Source organism: Crinia signifera, chromosome 19 (genome assembly GCF_055691185.1).
Source record: "Crinia signifera chromosome 19, ASM5569118v1, whole genome shotgun sequence".
Taxonomy (NCBI): Eukaryota; Metazoa; Chordata; class Amphibia; order Anura; family Myobatrachidae; genus Crinia; species Crinia signifera.
This window is the reverse complement of record NC_139226.1, coordinates 45100048-45122567: the sequence shown is the minus strand read 5'-3', so window position 1 is coordinate 45122567 and position 22520 is coordinate 45100048. Positions and strand designations below refer to the sequence as shown.

Sequence of the window (22520 nt, the reverse complement as noted above, 5' to 3'; positions counted from 1 at the left end):
TCCCAGACTTTGTCAGCATTACTGTCTGACTGTTTGGAAATTTAATACAAATACCAAAATTTCGCTGCTGTTGTTTGTGGGTGTGAAATCAAATGACTTAGCTTTATACTCACCAACTGTTGCCTGCCATTTGTATACCCTTTAAAGCAAATGTTCAATGGAATCCCAATGGGCTGAACCTGAAAGCATGGAAGGTTATGTGTACAGGATGGCTTATGCAGACATCATGGGATCTGGATGGTTCTGAATGTAAAACTTTATTTTGGTAAGTGAGCGAAGGCTGCAAAGTGCTTTCTGGGTCACCAGTGCCTGAATTGTCCGTGTAAGCAGCAGCAAGCTGGCACAGATGACAAAGGGTATTTTCTTCCCAAGTCAATCGCCTAAATCCCCAGGTGTGGCAACAGCATGACTATGGGTGCGAGTAGACTGGTCAGTGCAAGATAAAGTGTTTACGGGCACTGCTTTTGGCTTCCCATGGTATTCAAAATGGTATCCGGACCCAGGGCCGGATTAAAGGGAGTCAGTACCCCTGGGCCCCCCTCTAGCTAGGGCACCCTGTGTTTGGCATGTAGTTTATTTTATTTTTTTAAGATAAAGGTTTTGTGCATGGGAGTGGGGTAGTGCTGCAGCTTCACCTATCTGCCAATGATTAATGGTGCTGAGCATTGGGAGCCAAGGCACACTGACTGCACAAGTGTGCAGTGCATTACTGCACAAGAGGTCAGAGGCTGAGAGGCTTCTGCTGAGCTCTGCTTGGTGGAGCTCTTCATATGCTTCTCAGGCCCAGGGGAGACAGCAGCAGCAGCCTAGTCATGGGAGGGTTTTTAATCAGAGGCAGCACTGAGCCTGTGAGGTCTCCTACAGTCCTACAGAGTAAGGAGCAGAGGGACAAACACAGGCTTTTCATGTGGCATGGGTATGTATGTATATATATATATATATATATATATATATATATATATATATATATATGTATGTATGTAGGATAGCCTGATGAAAATGTCCTGAGGGACATTGAAACATTGCTTAGAGCATTAAAGAAACTTTTTATCACATGGATGGAGTGCCTCCCTGTCTGTTGGAATCTGTTACTATTATTGTGGTGAACGCAGTGGCACCCACACAGTATTGGATCTAGGAGGACGTGCCAGACATTGCAGGATATATATATACACACAATAAGCACTGTATTTACAGACACTCAAAAGGTAGGAGGGCCCTGCTCGCAAGCTTACAATCTATAAGGAAATAGGCATTAACACATAAGGATAGATACTGTATTCTTTATTGTATCAATTCCACCAGAATGCAAGGTTCCGTGTCTGGTTCTGGAATTTGATAAGCTTGCCTGAAGAGATGAGTTTTCAGGGAACGCTTATAGGTTTGGAGACCGAAGAAAGTCCTGCAATCGGGAATGGGAGCGAGTAATGAGTGTGGATGAGAGACGCAGATCTTGGGAGGAGCGTAGTGGTCTGGTTGGAAGATATTTTGAGAATAAATGCGAATAAATACAAACACTCTGTCCGTAAAGTAAGGACAAGATCCGTAGTGAAAAGTGGCTGTTTAGCAAAGGTTAGCGAATTTAATCCCGAAACACGGTCCTCAAAGCAAGGAATTTTACCTGAAAAGCTAAATCTATTTTGCGAAAAAAACCGTTCTCTGTAGCGCAGTATGTATGGGTATTAACTATCGTGTACATGGAGGCCTGCCATTGTGAATTTTTGTTTGTGGAAAAGTCCGAAAGAATTTGATAAGCACCAACTACTGTAACTACAGTACCTGTATTGGTTTAAAAGAAAAAAAAAGTACGTTTAAAAAATGAAAATATATTGTAACCAACTGAGGATCGAACTACTGATACTGAGATAGTTAAGCCGTGCCTCTACCCGCTAGGCCACTGTTGCCTGTGATTATACTGCTGGCAGATGGTTAGCATGGCTTCTGCACCAATCACATACAGTTCATGACCATACAGTACGTCACTGCGGCTGCGAATAAAATACTAAAACTCTGTCCGTAAAGTAAGGACAAAATCCGTAGTGTAAAGTATGATACTGTAGGTCCTCAAATAATGTTTTAAGTAGTCATCCAGCAATAGCAAAGGTTAGCATGGCTTCTGTACCAATTACATAAATGACCGTACGTAGCTGCTTCTGCGAATAAATACAAACACTCTGTCCGTAAAGTAAGGACAAGATCCGTAGTGAAAAGTGGCTGTTTAGCAAAAATCCGTAGCGTAAAGTCTTAACGTGGAGCATTAGTCACCCAGTGGTTAAACTATGTATTACATGGCGTGGTACATAACGCAGGACATAACGCAATCTGCAACTCGCGAGTCAGAGCCCTCAAAAGCGCGTTGTAAACCACGATGTACCTGGCCATAACTGTAAGAGATGATATGTATGTTGGTGTAATTTGGTTTATGGCTAAGTAAAATAATATATATATCCCCCCTGCAGTTACTCATTGACCAAGTTTATACTGCCTTTACTCTGTGTTTTGATAGTGTAATATTCTCCCATGCAGTTTGTGGCCAGTAATGGAAAGTGCAAGGGGGTCCCCTTGTCTAAAGTGCCCTGGGCCCCCCGAAGGGTTAATCTGGCACTGTCTGGACCCTATATATATATATAAATATATATATATATATATATATATATATATATATATATATATATATATACATAAAATTGACATGTAAGATTTAAATAAGATTGTGAATTGGTCTGCCCATGATATATGGAAGAAGAACACTTGTTCCTTGATGATAGGCAGTGTACCCCTGTCTACAGCAGTTTATAACACTTGGGCTGGAGCGCACATTTATTAGTTGCAGATGTACAGTATTCGCTTGCAAGGCAGCTAATCCCACATGAAGCCTGAAGCATGAAATGCAGTAATGCCGTTGGGCCGCTGAGTCTAGTATATCCTAACATGCTGCGTTCATGTAAAACTGCTTATTTAGCTAAGCAACTAAAGTACAGTATGCTAACCGGCTGAGCCATCTCCTATGGGCTACCTGTAATTGTCTCACATCTTATCTACACAATGGATTGTGCTACAGATTACATTTGCTTGTGATATAGAAGAGATAAGTTGTCACAAAATCATTGATCAGTTTGGTACAGTAATAGGTACAGTATGTCATGGCAAAATATTGATTTTGTGTCATAACACTAGACAATCCAGCAATGCTCAATAGCATTCTCATGCAATGCAGTCTATGAACATATCAACATTTCCTTTTATTTTAATTTGTGTATTTATATAACGCCGCCATATTATTCCTAACACCACAGTGAACCAGTGAAACTTGGCGGTAACAGGAATTATTACACACACTGTGATGTGGCGCCTCCAACAAATAGGACAAATGACACAGTTAGACACAGAATACGTCCCTGTTCCCAGGAGTCCAGTCCTGAAAATATTTTCCAAAGGGGGGCGGTTAGTATTGGTCCTCCGTTGTACCAATATAGGGATACATAGAAAGAGAAAGTGGTGTAATATAGTGTCATACCATTTTAATATGTAACATATATACAAACACAATAATATAGATAAAATACTGGTCTATTCCATATAAATCCTTGTATGAGCGGAAAAAGAGGCAAATTACCAGCTAGGGTGGAGAACCAGGACGTCACTAGTTCTCAAACAAAGCAGTCAGAATGTACAAGACACCCATCATCCCATAGCAATCCGCATCCGTAGAACCGTAAGTAGGCATTCTGGTGCCCTGTGCCAGCAAGAGCAGTGGCACCTTCACCCCTATATATTAAATAGGACCAGCACGTGCCAAGTCAAGTGGTCTTGCTGGGAAGGGGCCCCAAGTTCAAATTACACCACACAGTTGTGTGACCCTATTCACATTAGACCGCAGTAGTGCCCTTTTTCATGTTATTCCACGCAGTATTATCAATTTACCTTGTACATGTTATATCTCACAGTAGCCCCCCTCCCCCCGCAGGACACACAGACCCTTATCCGAAACCCCCCCTCCATCCCTCTTGACCAGGCCACATAGGTCAGCTTTTGTGCCCGGCAAACTGCCGCTGGCTGTCCTGCACCTGCCACTGTGAAGGGTCAGCAATCAAAAATAGCAATAACCCTGTGAAGGGTCAGCAATCAAAAATAGTAGCACGCTTTCATCGCAGGATGACCTTGCGTTCGCGCATTGCGGCCCAGACACATGCGAAGTCTATCCATAATCTCCCGTGCTGCACATTTGCAGCCGTGCCATCAGATCTGAATTAGGCCTGTGTCCCCATCACTTCGATGAAGCAGTAATATTTTAATGCATCACATGTTGTGGATTGCACAGTGAAGCCCTGTATTGTCTGCAACGATGGATAGGTTGGCAGCATTACGCAATCTGCATATACAAATAGCAATCCAGCGCCCAATATGCCGGGCCACAGTACCCGATAGTGACATCATTATCGATGCTTCCTGTGGCCAACATATGGGTCTGCCTGTAGCCCGTACACAAAAGACAGATGCAATGATACTGTACATCTGCAAGATATATCAGCCTCTGCCATGTTGCCACGTGATACTGTACGTCTGTGAATGACGTTGTTTGCAGACATATCCAGGGCCGGTGCAAGGCACCAGAGCGCCCCAGGCAAGTCGGGGTGGGGGCGCCCCGGTGTCTGCCGCCCGGGTACCTGTCCTGCGGCACTGTAAAGCTGGCGGCGGTGGCAGTGGCGGGTCCCTGCAGTCAATAAGAAACGAGCGCTATCCGCCGGGCTATGCGTAAGCGCTTCTGTTTGGAAACACTGGCCGCACGGCGCACGCTGATTGGCTGAATCTCAGCCAATCAGCGTGCGACCAGTGTTTCCAAAACAGAAGCGCTTCCGCATAGCCCGGCGGATGGCGCTCGTTGTTTCTTATTGACTGCAGGGACCCCCGCTGCCGCCGCCAGCTTTTACGCCGCAGGACAGGTACCCGGGCGGCAAGGGGGGGGGGGGGGCGAAATGCCGCCCTCCAGTGGCCGGCGCCCTAGGCAAATGCCTAGATTTGCCTAGTGGTGGCGCCGGCCCTGGACATATCAGGTCTATATCAGGGTTGAGAGGAGACGGTCAGCAGCACTTCGGGGGACGGGCCTGATGTAGACGTCGTGAAGCACTGCCACCCAGTACTGCAAATACCACAATTTGCGGGTATTTAAAGAGGGGGTGTGGCTAAATGGTACACCCTCAAAAAGCCTAAAAATTTACCACTACGGCCAGGGAGATTCTGGGGGGTGCTGCCGGTATTCGGGAGGGGGGCCCGATTTTTTGGAGCCTCATGGCCATTCTGGGAGGGTAGGTAACCCTGGTGTACTGTACATGCAAGCCGACGGCCAGGACAATATATAACTTGTCGGCTTGGGTGTGTACCCAGCCTTAGCTGCTGCACCTGCACAGGTAGATCTGCCGCTGTACAATGCACTGAAAAGGTAACAGGCTGATAACACTATCACCATGACACGGTATTATAGCCATATGCTCCCAATCAGAAACATGTAACTCCATTGGAGCTGATGAACCAGAGACAGTTGGAAATGTTGAGCTACAGCGACAGTGATCCAAATTCTTTCTCAGTGACTGTAGTCTCTACTATTAGTATTAGGCTTGTTCACACTATGTGAGCAATCAATAAATGAGTGGTTCCAATACTGTTGGGTCATATTTATGCAGCAAATGACAGTCCGTGTCTTCTGAGGGACTGTGTGAGACTTTGTATTTAATATATATTAGCAATACATTACATTTCTTCAGCTACTGATAGCAGCAATCTATTTTTTAATAATGAACAAACTCCACAAAAACTTATGTCCTCTAGTGTTTTATTTTACCAGACAGATATTAGATATGGGATCAGTTCTGGCTTTGGAATGCATAATACTGTGAGCGCTTCACTGAATACCCCAAAGCCGTGTCGCCACTCACCCAGCACCGCGTCGCCTCCCGATTGCGTCCCCCCGCTGGTCATTAGACTACGGATGCATTTCCCTGAATGCAACCACAGGTTATGGGCGCACGCATGCGTAAAAGTGCAGAAATCCTCGATTAGCGATTTTCTGCACTTTAGCGTCCAGTGCTGAATCAGACCCATAAACAGCTATTTCCACATGTATAAGGCACTTCCATTAATATCTTAGAGTCATTTTCTAAGAACCTTGTAATGCAGAATACCATACATATATATATATATATATATATATATATATATATATATATATATATATATATATATATATAGGGCTATTTTTCAGTAGGCTTCGGCAGGTACTGAGGCCCTTATTCTAGTTCACTCTTTCTGACAAAATATTTCTTAGATGGACAAAACCATGTGCACTGCAGGTGAGGCAGGTGTTACTTGTGCAGAGATAATTAGATTTGGGTGGGGTTTTACACCTGCATCACCTGCAGTGCACATGGTTTTGTCCATCTAAGAAATATTTTGTCAGAAATAGTGAACAAGTATAAGGGCCTCAGTTCCTGCTGGAGCCTGCTGAAAAATAGCCCTGTATATATATATATATATATATATATATATATATATATATATATATATATATATATATATATATAAAAGGCTAACTACTCCTCACTCCTTTGAGGTGAAGTACCTCCAGTGACCACTAGAGGCCACTCGATGGACCAAATAACTCCTTAGCAGAAAGTGAAAGCAAAATGATATGTTCAAACTTCCTGGATATGGATAGAGCGAACTGTTAAGAAGGAGGTAGGAGCAGATAGGGACTAAACTGTCATTTTGGCAGCCATTAACTAGTGTTTCCCATATTTCTCACTGCACATTGCACCTATTGAGCGGCTCTGAAAAGTGTAACTCTTTGCGGCTTCCCTGTGATAGAGAAGGCCATCTTTAGATGGCGCTAGCTGCTGTAGATTATAAACTATGCTATCGCCAAGGAGGGATCTTTAGATACTTCCTGCGTAGCCTGGTCATTGTGCATGCTCCACCCCATGCGTACATGCGCAGAGCAAACATGTCCTTAGCTGCTGCAGTTAATGAGGCACAGTCATTTCTGAGGAACTCTTATAGAACGCGTGGTCCCAGTATAACTGTAATGATATATTAATCTGCAAATAGCACATACCTACTTTCTTTTAAAAAAACTCTCTCTGGCAAAGTCCTAAACAATGTCCAACGTGAGGGGGTGGACCCACAGTGGCGCGGTTCGCCGCATTTTATGGAAGGGTTGGGCCGCAATGTTGCGATTCAAGGTGAAATGCGTCAATAAATACCCAGGTCACCTAGTGTATGGGGCATTCAGGAGATTGGACCAATCTTTCCGTGCCCAGTAGAACCAACCGAAATTCAGGGATCTCCCTGACATTCTTGGAGAGTTGGCAAACATGAAATAGTTGTTAGAATATATTGCAATTAATTAACATAAATGGTATTAAATACTCCCTTTTGTCATTCAGAATTGAGATTCTAATAAGGCCTAACGTGAGATTAATCTATTGATGTTTCTTAATTTGCAGATAAATAGTTAAAATAAAACTATATTTGTGATATATAAATTTCGACTGCTCCAGGTCTGCCAGCAGCCACATCTCTCAGCTTCCTCACAACCTCACTGTCCCTGGTTGTCTGGTGATGTCATCTCTGAAAGGACAAGTGCAGCTTGGGCCTGTCAATCAAGCTCTGACACCTGTGCCATTAGATCTGTATAAATCCTGACTTGGCTGCAACCGAACACTGCAATATTACCTCACTGTAGTTTTTTTTTAAGTAGCCCATTTTTTCCTCTCTGCAGTGCTCGGATTAGTCAGGATTCCCCTTACATACCAGGACAGATTTAATGTTCATAATATAAAAAATACCTCAGTCAAGTGTTAGGCCACTGGAATGAGTGAGAGGGTAGTTAGTTTTTGTCTTTCAAAGAAGCATGGAGCTATAAAAAAAAAATCTGGAAGAACTTTTTAACTCACGTTACCCGGTGGCCATTTTGTAAGTTAGGCTGGTGTTAGTGTTCTCAGTGTAAATATGTGTTTTGTACAGCTCCACACACTGGGGCTAATTTAAAGTTTTGCTTAAAATAACAAAACTGCAAACGCAGTTGTTCGCATGCTGGGAAAAATACTTTGATTCTGCTTTTTAACTCACGTTACCCGGTGGCCATTTTGTAAGTTAGGCTGGTGTTAGTGTTCTCAGTGTAAATATGTGTTTTGTACAGCTCCACACACTGGGGCTAATTTAAAGTTTTGCTTAAAATAACAAAACTGCAAACGCAGTTGTTCGCATGCTGGGAAAAATACTTTGATTCTGTGCTGAGCATGCGTCCCCACCGTGATCAGCCTGTGTCCATCGGACACACATAGCTGATCACATTTTCTCCGTTTCTGCACTGCTTTCTCTTCTTGCAGAAGCCCCTAATTTGCATGGGAGCCCTCCTGTGATTAGCCAGTTTAAGCTGGCGTTATTATCTCAGGGCTCAAAGCTTTTTTTTATTTTTAATAGTAAATTTGTCCAGATCGCATTTCCCATTATATGTATAGGAACTGCAATATGGTTACAAAAAAAAAAAGAAAGTTTGGAGCAGTGTTTCATGAAAACTGCACTAAACACCTTTAGGTGATACTAAAATAATGCAAAGAAAACACCCCTTTTTCACATTATTTAAGTTAAAATGTGTTAAGAAATAGTCCCCCCTGGAGAGTACAGATGGATAAAGTATAAGCCAATTAGCTCCATACTGCCATGTTACCATATCTCCCAACTGTCCTGATTTTAACGGCACCAGCTTCGCTCAGGGCTGGCAGTGTCCCACGGTGGGGGTGAGGCAGATGGGAGTCCCCCTTGCCCGGCCTGCTCTGATAAGCATACCACCGGGAAATAGACACTGTGCCCATGCTCACGGAGCCGCTGGCCATGCCCCCACAGTGATGTAAACAGGCCTCTCGGGAGCATCACAGGCATAAGTCATGCCTCCTCACTGCTAGGCCACACCCCCACATTTCGGGCGCATCACAGAATCCCGATTTCAGCAATTAAGAAGTTGGGAGGTATGTGTTACAGGCTGTGTTTGAATAATGTCAGGAGCTGATTCGTCCACTTTATCTCTCTCGAACAGAGAGCCGGTATGTTGGTACTTTATCTCTGTCTACCTTATCTCTCTTTAATGTTTAGTAATAGACCTTATGTATTAGTCACACATGTGTGGAGAGATTCTGTCTATAAGGAAAGCTGCATTCAAGATGCCTTCCATTTTGAAGCAATGCATTTGTGTACGGTCACCATCTGAGGATTTACAGTGTGATATCATGCTAGATATGCCAACTGGCATTGTGGCCACTGGCCACGCTACATCAGCCTATTGTGTCATAGCATACAAGGGAGTCATTATTTATTAATAGACTAGTTACCAGCTCTTCAAAATGGCAGAACAACTTAACAGTAACGTCAGAGCCGGCAGCTGTGCGTGCCCGAACGGAGAGTCACAAATTGCACCGTTGGCGTGTGCAACACTTTAATTCCCCCCTTCCAAAGAGGTGAGGAGCTGAGGAGCAGCGCTAGCTTTTATTATACATGATAATTGTGCAGGGAGGGATCCAGGGGCTGACCAGCTGATAAGGCAGCGCTGGGTACACCCCCAAAGTGACGTGAACAGGGAGATGCGGTGCTAGTCTACGCCACACTGATCTAGTCCATGCCCACTTGTCTTGTAGCTCCACCCCATCTTTGGGCCAGCCACTCATTCGCCATCACAGGTCCCAATTCATTAATAGCAATGAATGAGTAAATGAATTACAATGAGCTCATCTTAGCAGGGCCACCAAGACACTGTAGGGGGCAGGGTTACATCCCATTGGAGTGTACATTCCTATGGTGCATGATGTCATCATGATCTGCAATTGGAGGACTGGTAGCGGCAGGGGATATACTCCTGCTTGCCTTGCACTCCTGTCCCCCCACCCCCATTGATGCTCCTTCTCCCTGTAGCTTCCCTGCTTCTTAGTACTGATGCTGTAACATGTAGATGAATTCCAGGCTTGAAAAATATAAAGCAAGACACCCATGTTACCTACCCGTACCCTAGCCATACAGTCAACCTTTCGGGGCCAAACAAAGAAAGCAGGAGCATGCATTATAGGATACTGCATGTCTAGTAACAGAATAGTAACTGTATAGAAAAAACACATGTGGACCTTTAATACGGAACTATGAGGCAGATGTATTAAGCCTGCTAAAGAGCTAAAGTAGGAGGTGATAACCCACCAGCCAATCAGGTATGTTAGATAAATTACAAGTAGGAGTTGATTGGCTGGTGGTTTATCACCTTCCGCTTTATCTCGCCACCAGGCTTAATACATCTGCCCTATGTGCCTAATTCCGCGTGGATCGCTATTCAGAGAGTTTGCAGCTTTTGAGCAGAAAGCCGCAGCCCAGACAGAAAGAAACGATGACCGTTGCATAATTGCAAAAATATCGCATACAGTAATGTTTTCGCAGATACATTTGCATAAACCAAACCATCACCCAGTTTTTTCCATCTGCGCCAGTCTAGCGCTTCCACTAATCTGCTCAAGAACCAAGCTGAAAGTGATCATCGTTGACGTCAAAGACTCACCCGAAATACATCTAGGAACGACTTCACCAAAGTCGACTTTCACAAACACACGCAAAAAAACGCCATGTTTCCACCCCTAAAGGCCAGCTTCCTGTCAATCAATCTGTGATTATTTAGCATCATCTATGCGTACGGATATTTTTCTGCTATACTGTAGAAGCCAGCGCATGTTTGATGCCAATATTGTTCATGTACAGTTGTTTGATAATTGCTCGGTTGTAAAATTCTCGGATTAGTGATACATTCTGAATTCGGTCCTACTGTATGCTTTGAGTTTCCTAATAAAAAAAAAATCGCATTTTTCAAATATTGACCTTTTTATAAGTGGTGAATTGGGATTGTCATTTGTTTTTCTCTGTGCATTGTGGAGAATGGGAGATATAGAGAAGGGAGTGGGTGTCTGATCAGATTACTGGAATAAATAGAAAGCCCTGTCACTTAAAATCATTCAGCTGCTCAGCACAAACATTGGCCAGGGACAACTGCGGAGAGCCTGAAACGTCTGGAAATAGAACATGACCCAGTCTTAGTATGTCTCCTTGGCCTTCCATGCTATCCCAGACCTATAGAAGTATGCTGGACTGAAATATAACACACTTGTGGGAACGTGGCCTGTATGAAATGCAGCAGACCTGCACAACCTTTCTATATAACACGGAGTAGAAATTAATTGTTTTTTTTGGTCATATAAAGTTTGTAACCAGAGATATATCTACACTCTAAAGCTGGGTACACACTATGCGATTTGCAAGAATGATATGCACGATAACAATATTATTGATTATATCATAGATAGTGCATATCGTTCAGTGTATACCCACTATATTGTTAATGATGCGTGCTCAAGCAGTGACGCTATGGGAGGGGAAGGTTAGGGTTAGGCTGGGAGATTGGGAGGTTAGGGTTTGGTTGCAGTAGATAAAGGTTAGGGTTAGGCTGCAGGAGGGGAAGGTTAGGGTTTGGTTGCAGTAGATGAAGGTTAGGGTTAGGCTGTAGGAGAGGATAGTTCTGGTTAGGCTGTGCAAGGGATGGAATAGAGTTAGGCTGTGGGTGGAGGAGATTAGGGTTAGGCTGCAGGTGGGGGAGGTTAGAGTTAGGCTGTGGGTGGAGGAGGTTAGGGTTAGGCTGTGCAAGGGATGGAATAGAGTTAGGCTGTGGGTGGAGGAGATTAGGGTTAGGCTGCAGGTGGAGGAGGTTAGAGTTAGGCTGTGGGTGGAGGAGGTTAGGGTTAGGCTGTGGGTGGAGGAGGTTAGAGTTAGGCTGTTGGTGAAGAAGGTTAGGGTTAGGCTGCTGGTGGAGGAGGTTATGGTTAGGCTGCAGGTGGAGGAGGTTAGGGTTAGGCTGTGGGTGGAGGAGGTTAGTGTTAGGCTGTGGGCGGAGGAGGTTAGGGTTAGGCTGCGGGTGTAGGAGGTTAGGCTGCTGGTGGAGGAGGTTAGAGTTAGGCTGTGGGTGGAGGAGGTTAGGGTCAAGCTGTTGGTGGAGGGGGTTAGGGTTAGGCTTGCAGGTGGAGGAGGTTAGGGTTAGGCTGTTGGTGGAGGATGTCAGGGTAATCTGTGGGCGGAGGAGGTTGGGGTTAGGCTGTGGGTGGAGGAGGTTGGGGTTAGGCTGTGGGTGGAGGAGGTTGGGGTTAGGCTGTGGGTGGAGGAGGTTAGGGTTAGTCTTACAGTACTCACCAAAATGTGTTCGGATTCGGTTGAGTGTGTATTATTAGACTTTACTGGACTCTGTTAAAGTCATTAATGTATGTGTTTAGAGACCGCCAGGTTCCATGACCTGCACAATGGATCTGGCAGGAGATTGGACTGGCACATGCACAGAAGCTGCGGGGTGATTGTGCATGCGCAAAACACTGATTTCTTGATTTTGTTTCTGTGCAGGGAAAATACTGACTGCTTTATTTTTACACTGCAATATAGATCTCACTTTGAAGTAAAACCCCACCCAAATCTAATTCTCTCTGCACAAGTTACATCTGCCCCACCTGCAGTGCACATGGTTCTGCCCATTTGAGAAGGAATTTGCCTCTGCGAGTGAACTAGAATAAGGGCCCATGTCTGCAGCAAAAACTTACAGGAACTAATGCTAGTATTTTAGGCAGCAGAGTAAAAGCTTTAAAACAAAACAGTCACATCAAGAACTACAGATATAGTTAATTCTGCTTACTTTAAATAGTTTAACTCATAGTTTTCACTTCTATTTTATTTCAGTTCTCCAGCTGAGAATGCAGCATCGGCGCTCACAAGAACAAATGTCTGAGCGAAACCTCATACCAAGTAAGTTATATGGGAACATCTAGTATTGTAAGGAGCAATGTGATTGCAGGTTACCGATCATGTTATTTACTATTGCGATGTCCTACGTGTGCATACATTTTTCACATATCCAATATATAAGCTGTCAGATCTGGCAGCTGCAGATGATAAAATAGTTCCCTAAATAGAGGCTTGGTGTCCTTTCTTATAATATACAAGAATAACAGTTTTGTTTGACAACTGAAGTTGATTCAAAGACAACTTGTAACTGCAGAAACTAATACATATTGTTTTATATATTTATAACCCTAGCTGTCAACAAAACGCATTTGACGTTCCCAGATCAAAATGGCAACTTGGGACAATACAAGGTAAGTGTGCAACCTTGTTTACTTGTTATTGCCATTGGTATCCCAGCTGTAACAAGTAAAGAAGAAGAGAAAAAGTATGTCCTGGCGTGGTGCACCTACTGGGACTCACACGAGTAAAAGTTAACTTTTATTAACATTATTTAAGATAGCGAAATATAAAAACACACAAACAAGACATGAATATAATGTGTTTAAAAAACGGTGGCTCACTGACTTCACACAAATTTCGACTGTCTCAATATATTTATTTGTATACAGGTATTATCAGCCGACACTTTATATAATTGTATATGTAATATTCAGTATAATAGTGTCTTATTGGCTGAATTCCCCAATGTAGAGGTGCGCAGAACTGATAGTGGTGCAATGTTTTGATATCCGTTAGCCTAGTACAATATATTGGTACAGGCCACTAATAATTTCTTTATCCAAACAAAGATGTAACCAATTGTTGCATTAGTGTCTGCATAGGCTGCTGCTTATTTTTGCAGGCAGGTAGGAGGTTTTTTGAAAAGGTCAACACAAATGTCGACTGGTGTAAATTTTTCCCATACTGGGAAAATTACACATCCTGTCTCTTTAATTGCACCCTGCGGGTGCTGTCGGCCACTTCTGTCCCATGGAGCATATGCACTGCATATACGCTGTGTGCAAGATGCTGCAGGCACCACCCTATTTACAATGCTGCCACATATAGGCCCTTATTCTGCTCGGTGCGGCCGGATCCGAATATGCGGCCAGGACCGTGCGTGCGAAACCCCGCCTTCCATACGGATCGCCAACTCCGTCCGTACACGGTAAGAAGCTGGCCGAACGGACCGCACATGTATTTTTCACGGAATACGCCTCCTCCATCTAAGGGAACCTCCCCCATCATTCGATGGTCACAGACCATCGAATGCAGGACCGAGTGCTCCACCAGCTCCCGCAACCTCAGACCACACGGACATTTTTCCGTGCAAAAGCAGGGATCTGGTCGGGCAGCTGACATCCGGCGATGTCATATGTCCGCCCACTACACGTGCGTCACGGCCGCATTACCATACGTACGCCCAGCGTTTGCATGGGAACGCCCATGAAACGCGGGGCGTATGCATATGGTAATGAGCCCAAATAGCCCTTCACGCCCCTCTCCACCCCCTGTTCGGAGTGTTCACATATCATGCAGGATTTTGCCGTACGCCCCGCTCGCACATGCGCAGAGACGCCTCTGCACATGCGCAGACACAAAACATCGGCGGGCCGTACGCACGCGGATATATCCGCACCAACCAGAATAAGGGCCATACTGTAATACATTTTTTTATTGAAGTTTTACATGGTGAGTGCAACTGTCCATCTATGTTTTTATCACAAGTTGTCTCTTTGCACCCTCTGCAGTTAGACTTCACCACCCAACATCCAATGTATCTGAAAAGGGATCAAGTCTAAGGGTCACTTCCCCACATGGGCCTCTCCTGCTTTTTCATCAATTCTCTACATTTACTCAATAGGACTTCTTGCCACAGTTTTCCATGGTTCACTTCCTGTATATTTAATGACTACTTCTGCTTATCTAATAATGGCACATTTGGCTTTTCTGATGAACTCATTCTCTTTAGTTTCATTATCACCTCTATAATAATGAAACCAAAATCTACCTCTCCTCCCTCAGACTCTTCCCTGCTCTATTTCAGCTATGTCCAATCTATTTCTTCTATCCAGAGTCACCATGTACAGGTGCATCTTCCTTGCAGTCAGCAATATCTGTTACTGCAAGAGGTGCTGCTGCTCTATTCTCTCCTGCAGTACCTCTGGGCTGCCAGAGGGGCTGCTGATCTATTCTCTCCTGCAGTACTTTTGGGCTGCTAGAGGGGCTGCTGTTCTATTCTCTCATGCAGTACCTCTAGGCTGCCAGAGGGGCTGCTGTTTTATTCTCTCATGCAGCACCTCTGGGCTGCCAGAGGGGCCGCTGTGTGGAGCAGCGATTGCGATAGTGTCCCAGCGATGGCAGCAATAATAATAATAATAACCATAATAATAATAATAATAATAAGCATGGCAGCCATAACATGCACCATGACATAAAGTAAATGGAACTGACTACCCACCTATTAAAAAAAAACTATTATTATAAAAGTATATAGGAGTCCTCATGGTTCAAATGGCATGCCTTTACTGATCATAGTGACATACAGAGTTAATGTTAATTTGGACACAGGGCACATTTTGTTAGCAGATAGCCAAAACTATGCTGCACTGCAGGTGGGGCAGATGTAACATGTGCAGAGAGAGTTAGATTTTGGGTGAGTTATTTTATTTCTGTGCAGGGTAAATACTGGCTGCTTTATTCTTACACTGCAGTTTAGATTTCAGTTTGAACACACCTCACCCAAATCTAACTCTCTCTGCACATGTAACATCTGCCCCACCTGCAGTGCAACATGGTTTTGACCATCTGCAAACAACATGTGCCCTGTGCTCAGGTCTGAATTAGGCCTTAAGTCACACCTCATGAAATTGACCTTTATGTTTCCTGTTTTCCTTTCAATTTATTTATGAGTTATTTTATTCTGCAACATTACATATCATCATTATAAATACATGTTATCCTACTACTACTACCAAGGAAACTGAGATGTTCTGTCACTGAACTGTGTTTCCCCTCCACAGACAGAAGACTTCATGAAGTGCAAGGCTCAGAACAAACTCCACAAAGTGGCAGCTGTGAAGATGCCTTTCTCTGAAGGTTAGAATTGATTTGGTCATGTTTGGTGTAGGGAAGTAGGTCATGTTTGGGGTAGGTCGTAGGTCATGTTTGTATGCAATGGCTGATTGTCACGCAATGGGCCGATGCATGTGCTACAATCTCAATGCGTAGGTGCGAGGGAGCTGCTGCAATGTTGCTCATAATGTGAATTCCATGGAAAAGTCAACGACAGGAAGTGATCGTTTGGAGGGGTTGATGGAATGTTCATGGAGAGCGGTTGGAAAAATACAGACGTGTCATGCTGCGCAGCCACTGACCAACCCTTAGCTCCAATGTTCCACGGTTTTACACATCCGCTGCTAATATGTACACAGTTGTTTTTGATGGCTCCACTGGGCATAAGCTTCACTTGCTATCATTAGCAGTTCCATGGTCTAAAACAGGGGTGGCCAAACTGGTCCTCGAGATCTACCAACGGTCCACGTTTTCAAAAACACCTAGCTGGTGCACAGCTGTAGTCATTACTAACTGTCACATTTTCAAAAATGCTGCGTTCATTCCTACTATAGATCCACAGGTGGCCTGAAACACAAGGACTGTTGGTAGATCTTGAGGACAGGTTTGGCCACCCCTGGTTTAGAGAATAACAATTGCATTTGCATACAAACATGAATGAGGCCCAGAATGCAGTTTACATTTTGGACGCCTACAGGGACCTTAAGTCCTATGCAATCACCCCAGCCTGTTAACCCTTTATAGCAGTGGTCGTTACAACTAACACCACTTACCTCTACCCTGGTGGTAGTGTAGAAGATGCAACTAAAAATGGCATGCACATTCCATGTGCCCGACTCAGAATAGGTCAAAGCTCTGGCTACATGCCCAAGAGATGATTCTCTTACATGTGAACAACCCATTACCCCCATGTAATGCTCATTCAGCTCTTGAAGGGAAGTGTATAATGTACGATTGCTGCTCTAAGTTGCATATCTTAGCGTTGGCCAATGGGCAAATTGCTAGACATTGCGCTGGATTTGGACTTGTGTCCAGTTTAATCTCTATGTGTTCTTCCTTATACAGTGGAGTACGTCTGAAAGAGAAATATATGTTGGCAATAAACACACTTCAATGAAAGTAGTATAACTGGATAGTTAGAAGCATTGCCAAATTTTCTTAGCTTGGCCTTCGACTGTTTTGATTGATCTTATTTTATCAAGTTTTTTTAATCAGGACCATTTACCCCCCAAGCTACAATTGCTGCAGCCCACCCAGACCCCCATGGTGTGATCATAGCAGGAAGTGAAGTTTATTGAAAATTTGAGTCATTTCCTGAAAGTTTATTGAAGTTTCATACCTATCTCTAAACCATCTGTGCGCTAGGTCAGATACATGTTGCCAACCTGGGGCCAAGCATGCGTTTACCATGCATGTACAGACACAGGTTGTGTGTTCCACCTGTTTTGTTACAAAATAATTATGGTGTGCTTTAGGCAGTGGCTTAACTAGATATTTGTAGGCCCCATAGCTAAAGTTTAAAAGGACCCCTAGGTACCACACAATGGGGAAAAATGTATATAGCACAGTAAGGTGGCCCCTCTCAGCTGTGGGCCCCATAGCAGCTGCACTCCCTGGACCTATGGCAGTTATACCCTTGGCTTTAGATCTTCTCCTTTATCGCTGAAATAAGCTAAATTGAATATGAGTTACCTGCTGGGTTTTTAGATGGTCTGGTTGAATCAGATGAACTTAAGGAGAAGAAAGCTCGCTTGGCTGAAGATCTGAATGAAAAGATCCTGCATCGGCCTGGACCTTTGGAACTGGTGAAGAAGAACATCCTGCCATTGGCTGCCACCATGAAAGATGGAATAAAGGGTGGGCTAGTGTTATTTATAAATGCATTATGCTACACATTGTTGTTACATGATATTAAGCGTATTGTAGGTCATGAGTGTGATATTCATTCAACAATTGTTATTTCAATAGCTGATTATATGCTATAACAATATTGTAAAAAAAAAGGCAAGAAGCGACAATTCTTGCCTACTGCTGCTATTCCGGACAAGTATGTTCTGCCCTTGTATTGAATACAATACAGATGTTGTTACACCTGTAATTATTGGATATTTATCATTAATATGTTAAAGGTCTTTGGAGAATTTATATTTTTACTTATTGTCATTTTTTTGCACAAGGCGGGGTATTTAGTTTGTTTTTAGCATAACTTTTATGCTGTATGCATGCTGTAAATGCATGCGCATCCATAACACATAAGGAGGGATTATTCCCTTATGATAGTAACTATACAGTAGGTTGATTGGGCTAATTCAGGTTGGATTGCTAATCTGCAAAATTGCAGATGACTGCGAGTAGATTAGCAGCCGCCCAGGCAGAAAGAAAACCCACCCCTTGTAAAGTTGCAAATGGATAGTGAACTGGTATCGAATCAGCAAATCCATACGTAATTTTCAAACCATCGAAAAGGTTTTTGCAATATGCAGGGCCGCCGAGAGGTATGCGGGGCCCTGGTTACATTTTGGGGTGTGTGGCTTAATTGTGGGAGGCGTGACCACATCCTGCAATAAGGCCACCCCCCCCCCCCCAAATTTTTTTTTTAGAGAGGTGAAAACCACTCTAAAGTCGAGGGGGGTTTTATTGCCCCCTCCCTTCAGCAGCAGCAGCACACCTACACCTGACAGCAGGCTCAGCAAGAGCTCTGACGCTCACAGCACATGCTGTATAGGTGTGTGCTGCTGCTGCCTGGGAGGGACCGAGGGGGAAGGGGGTGGTCGGACCTGGGCCCCCACCAGCAAGCCTGGGCCTGGGTAATTAGTACCTGCTCCCCCCCATCTCAGCGGCCCTGGGAATATGTGCTAATGTGAGTAGTTCTGACCTTTCCACTAATTTGCGCCTGAGACAAAGGGATCAAAGCCATCGCTGATGAGACAAACCCTCCCCTAAAACACTTGTGTTTTTTCTAACACTTCCAGTTACCACCCCCAAACACCAGCTTCCTGTCATTCAACCTCCGTCTGCTTTGCTTATGCTTTTTCTATCACTAATCGAGCTTGCACATGCGAAATGCATACGAAACGCATGCACAGTAATTCGATAATCGCTGACCAGTGATCGAAGCTGAATTAGCCCTGATAATCTTTAATGTAACCAACAAATTTGCTTATGCCCAGTAGCAAAAATCGATGCACAAACATTGACATTACGTACGTAAGTGCCCACATTTTTGAATCCGGCCTTTTATATTTTATGTCATTTGTTCATTGTTTAGAGGTTTTAAAATAAAATATATTGTTTTAATCCATCACATTGATATTTTATATGCCGCCATATACGAATATGAATGCTGTTTAATTATTTAAGCATTTGAAATCTAAGGATCCCTTGTGTATTGTATTATTTTATTTTAGATCAATGTTTTATATTTTTATGCAGAACGATTATTCTGCAATGTGAATCGTTTTCTCCGGAAATTGGAATTTATACGACTTTGCACATTGATTTTTATTACTTGCCGTTCATAGCTGTTACTTGTAGGTCAAATTATCATTACACATTAGCATTTTATGTGACATTACACAGCAATTTTATTTTTACAAACTACATGTACATTGTTAAGATAAAGAAAGAAAATGCTTTCACTTCCGGGGAATTACAATAGGAACCAGTCACACGTAAAGAATTCTAAATACAAAATAGTTTTTTCGTCTAATGAATGTGCAATGCTTTTTATCTCATTAGATCAGATCCAGATCTCTTCCTCTTCTGATACTTTCTCCTTTGATGATGACATCACTAGTTCCTCTTCTTCCTCTACTACTTCTTCTCCTCGTTTTGCACCTTCTCCTGGTCTTTCAGTTAACCTGTCCCCAACATCCACCAACACTTCCTTTCAGGTATGACGATAATTTGAAAATAGTAATTAATAAAAAAAAAAAGGATGTTCATTAGCTTCCTGTACTTAAGCAAAGTATGTTTGGCTTTAATACAACTTATGAATACAAATAATTATTTTCAAGCCAAAAGCACATTAGAAGCCTTCTAATTCTGAGCCTACTGTCATTCAGCAATGTACGTAACAGAGTAAAATGAGTAAAACCAATTTAGAAGTTTAGTAGTCTCGTTTCATCATATGTGTAAAAGTCACAAGCTGGCTCCATATAGTTTATCGAAACTGTCCATCCACAGAATACAAAAATGCTGGAATTTTTCTATGTTATGATTGAGTTAAAAAAAAACATCAGCTGCTTACAAGAAATGTGGCCAGATCCAACCATGTTTGATGCATCTCACTCATGGGCACAGTAATGTTTGACGTTAGGACACAACACATTTGCTCTGTTTTGTGTCCATGATTAAACATTTTTACATTCACATTTTGTCTTTCATACGATTTTGTTCTGTCTTATCAGAATCCCTGTTATTGTCTTTTAGTTGGATCTTCCCCAAATAATTGAGGTGAACCAGACCAGTGCAGGAATGATCACAGAGGCTGACTCATTGGCAACCAATAGGCCAGCCGCTCACCATTCAGCAAAGGTGTCACCTGGAGTTCCGAAGGTAAATATTTCTCTCATTGTACAAATTCGTCAATAGTTTTATAGACTACAGATGTAGCTCTTTTCATCTTTGTAAGGGCTGGCGGTTCCATCGCCAGCCCCCGCCTACCGCCAGCGCGCATGAGACGCTCGTGCGCCCTGTGGCAATGGAGCCTGTCGGGGGTCCGCCGCCTACCCCGCCATCACCGCCGGTCCCCCTCGCCGCCTTGACCCCCCCGAACTGGGCAGCGTCTCCCTGAACCGGAGACCGGCAGGGAGACGCTGTCCAGCTGCCGTGAGACGCACGTGCGTCCCAGTCCCTACCGCCGGAGCTCGCAGTGAAAGGGATCTGGCGGGCGCCGTGCAAAGAAGAGAGGCGCTACATCTGTATGTTGTTGGGAGTTGGGGTAGAATATGTTGTTTTGTTCTACCTTTTTCGACATGTTTTTCATAATAATAATTTTCATATTATTTATCTACATTTTGTTTGATGTGATTTATTTATTAGCAGTTTCTTATAAAGCGCACACAGATTCCGCAGCGCTTTACAGAGAATATTTGACCATTCAGATCAGTCCCTGCCCCAGTGGAGCTTACAATCTATATTCCCTACCACATATACACACACACAGACATTCTAGGGTTAATTTTTTGGGAGCCAATTAACCTACCAGTATATTTTTGGATTGTGGGAGGAAACCGGAGTACCCGGAGGAAACCCACTCAAGTATTGGGATAATATACAAACTCTGCTCAGTTAGGGCCATGGTGGGTATCGGCCGGTCAAGTTCTTCTATGCCAGACACTATTTTCTGATGAGCGTTGCTTTGATCATGAGGGCACTGCAATGCTGAAACAAAAAAGTGCTTTCCCAAACTGTACCAAAAAGTTGGATGCACTCAATCCATTCAGGCATCAGCCAAACCTGGATTCCTCCACAACACTGCCAGTAGGTGAATCATGACTCCAGAAAATACATTTCTACTGTTCCAGACACATGGAGATCATGGAGATCTGAAGCATGTGTGCGGGTGCTCAGCCATACAAGCCCAATCTATGAAGCACCTGATGAGTAGTTATTATGCTGGCATTGCTTCCACAGACAACTTAGAACTTGATAGTGAGTGTTACAACCGAGGATAGACATTTTTTTACAAGTAACAGGAAAACCTCAGCAGTGGTTTCTATGGCCAACCACCGCGTGTTGGCTCTTTTGTAAGCCCTCAATGCTTCCACTTCATTAGACCAGCACTTGCCAGGAAAGCTCTAGTGGTGCTTGTTCTCACAATGGGCAAAACCATGTGTACTGCAGGTGGGGCAGATGTAACATGTGCGGAGAGAGTTCGATTTGTGTGAATTATTTTGTTTCTGTGCACCGTAAGTACTGGCTGCATTATTTTTACACTGCAATTTAGATTTCAGTTTCAACACACCCCACCCAAATTTAACTCTCTCTGCACATGTTACATCTGCCCCACCTGCAGTGTACATGGTTTGGCCATTTTGAGAACAAATCTGTACTGCAATCAGATCTGAATAAGAGCCAGAGTACGTATGGCCATCGGTGTGGTTGCCATTGATGGAAGCCAAGTACACATTGGGTTACAATCAATGGTTTCACCAACTCATGGACATCCCTTTTCATTGAATGACTGGCACTTGCGCCAATCAGAACATGGGTGTTGGAACCACCTGGTTCTCCCCCATTGATGGAAAAACTATTGTACATCAGCCATTGTCAATGACCATCCTTAAAGCGGAGGAGTGGGCAATAGGGAGCCTCCCAACATACCACCCACAAAAGGACACTATAGCCAGTGGGACGGTATGCTTTTTTTGCATCATATAAAATATAATAATCACAATAATGTCATAGTATTGAATAGTTGTGTTACTGTGTGTCACTGTAGCAAAAATGTACTGTACATGTGCAAGCAGATAATAGATAGCAAATATACAGTAGATAAGACCCTAATTACCAAATATGTCCTGCAAGACCGTGCAGCAGTATAACCTCTATCTGTTTCTTTTTAGCATGAGTGTATTGAAAAGCCCATTAGATTTCTGCAT

At 43.5% G+C, this 22520-nt stretch overlaps 1 protein-coding gene across 1 annotated transcript in view; it reads left to right on the top strand.

Moving 5' to 3' along the window:
• The window catches only part of LOC146041531 (myocardin-like), a 38270-nt gene that overhangs the window by 7079 nt on the left and 8671 nt on the right, over nt 1-22520 (top strand). Inside the window, exons 3-8 of the mRNA XM_083161492.1 lie at nt 12796-12861; nt 13153-13211; nt 15864-15939; nt 17623-17772; nt 19654-19808; nt 20347-20472. Of these exons, the coding sequence (XP_083017618.1) occupies nt 12796-12861; nt 13153-13211; nt 15864-15939; nt 17623-17772; nt 19654-19808; nt 20347-20472 (632 nt within the window). The remainder of the gene's footprint in view (nt 1-12795; nt 12862-13152; nt 13212-15863; nt 15940-17622; nt 17773-19653; nt 19809-20346; nt 20473-22520) is intronic.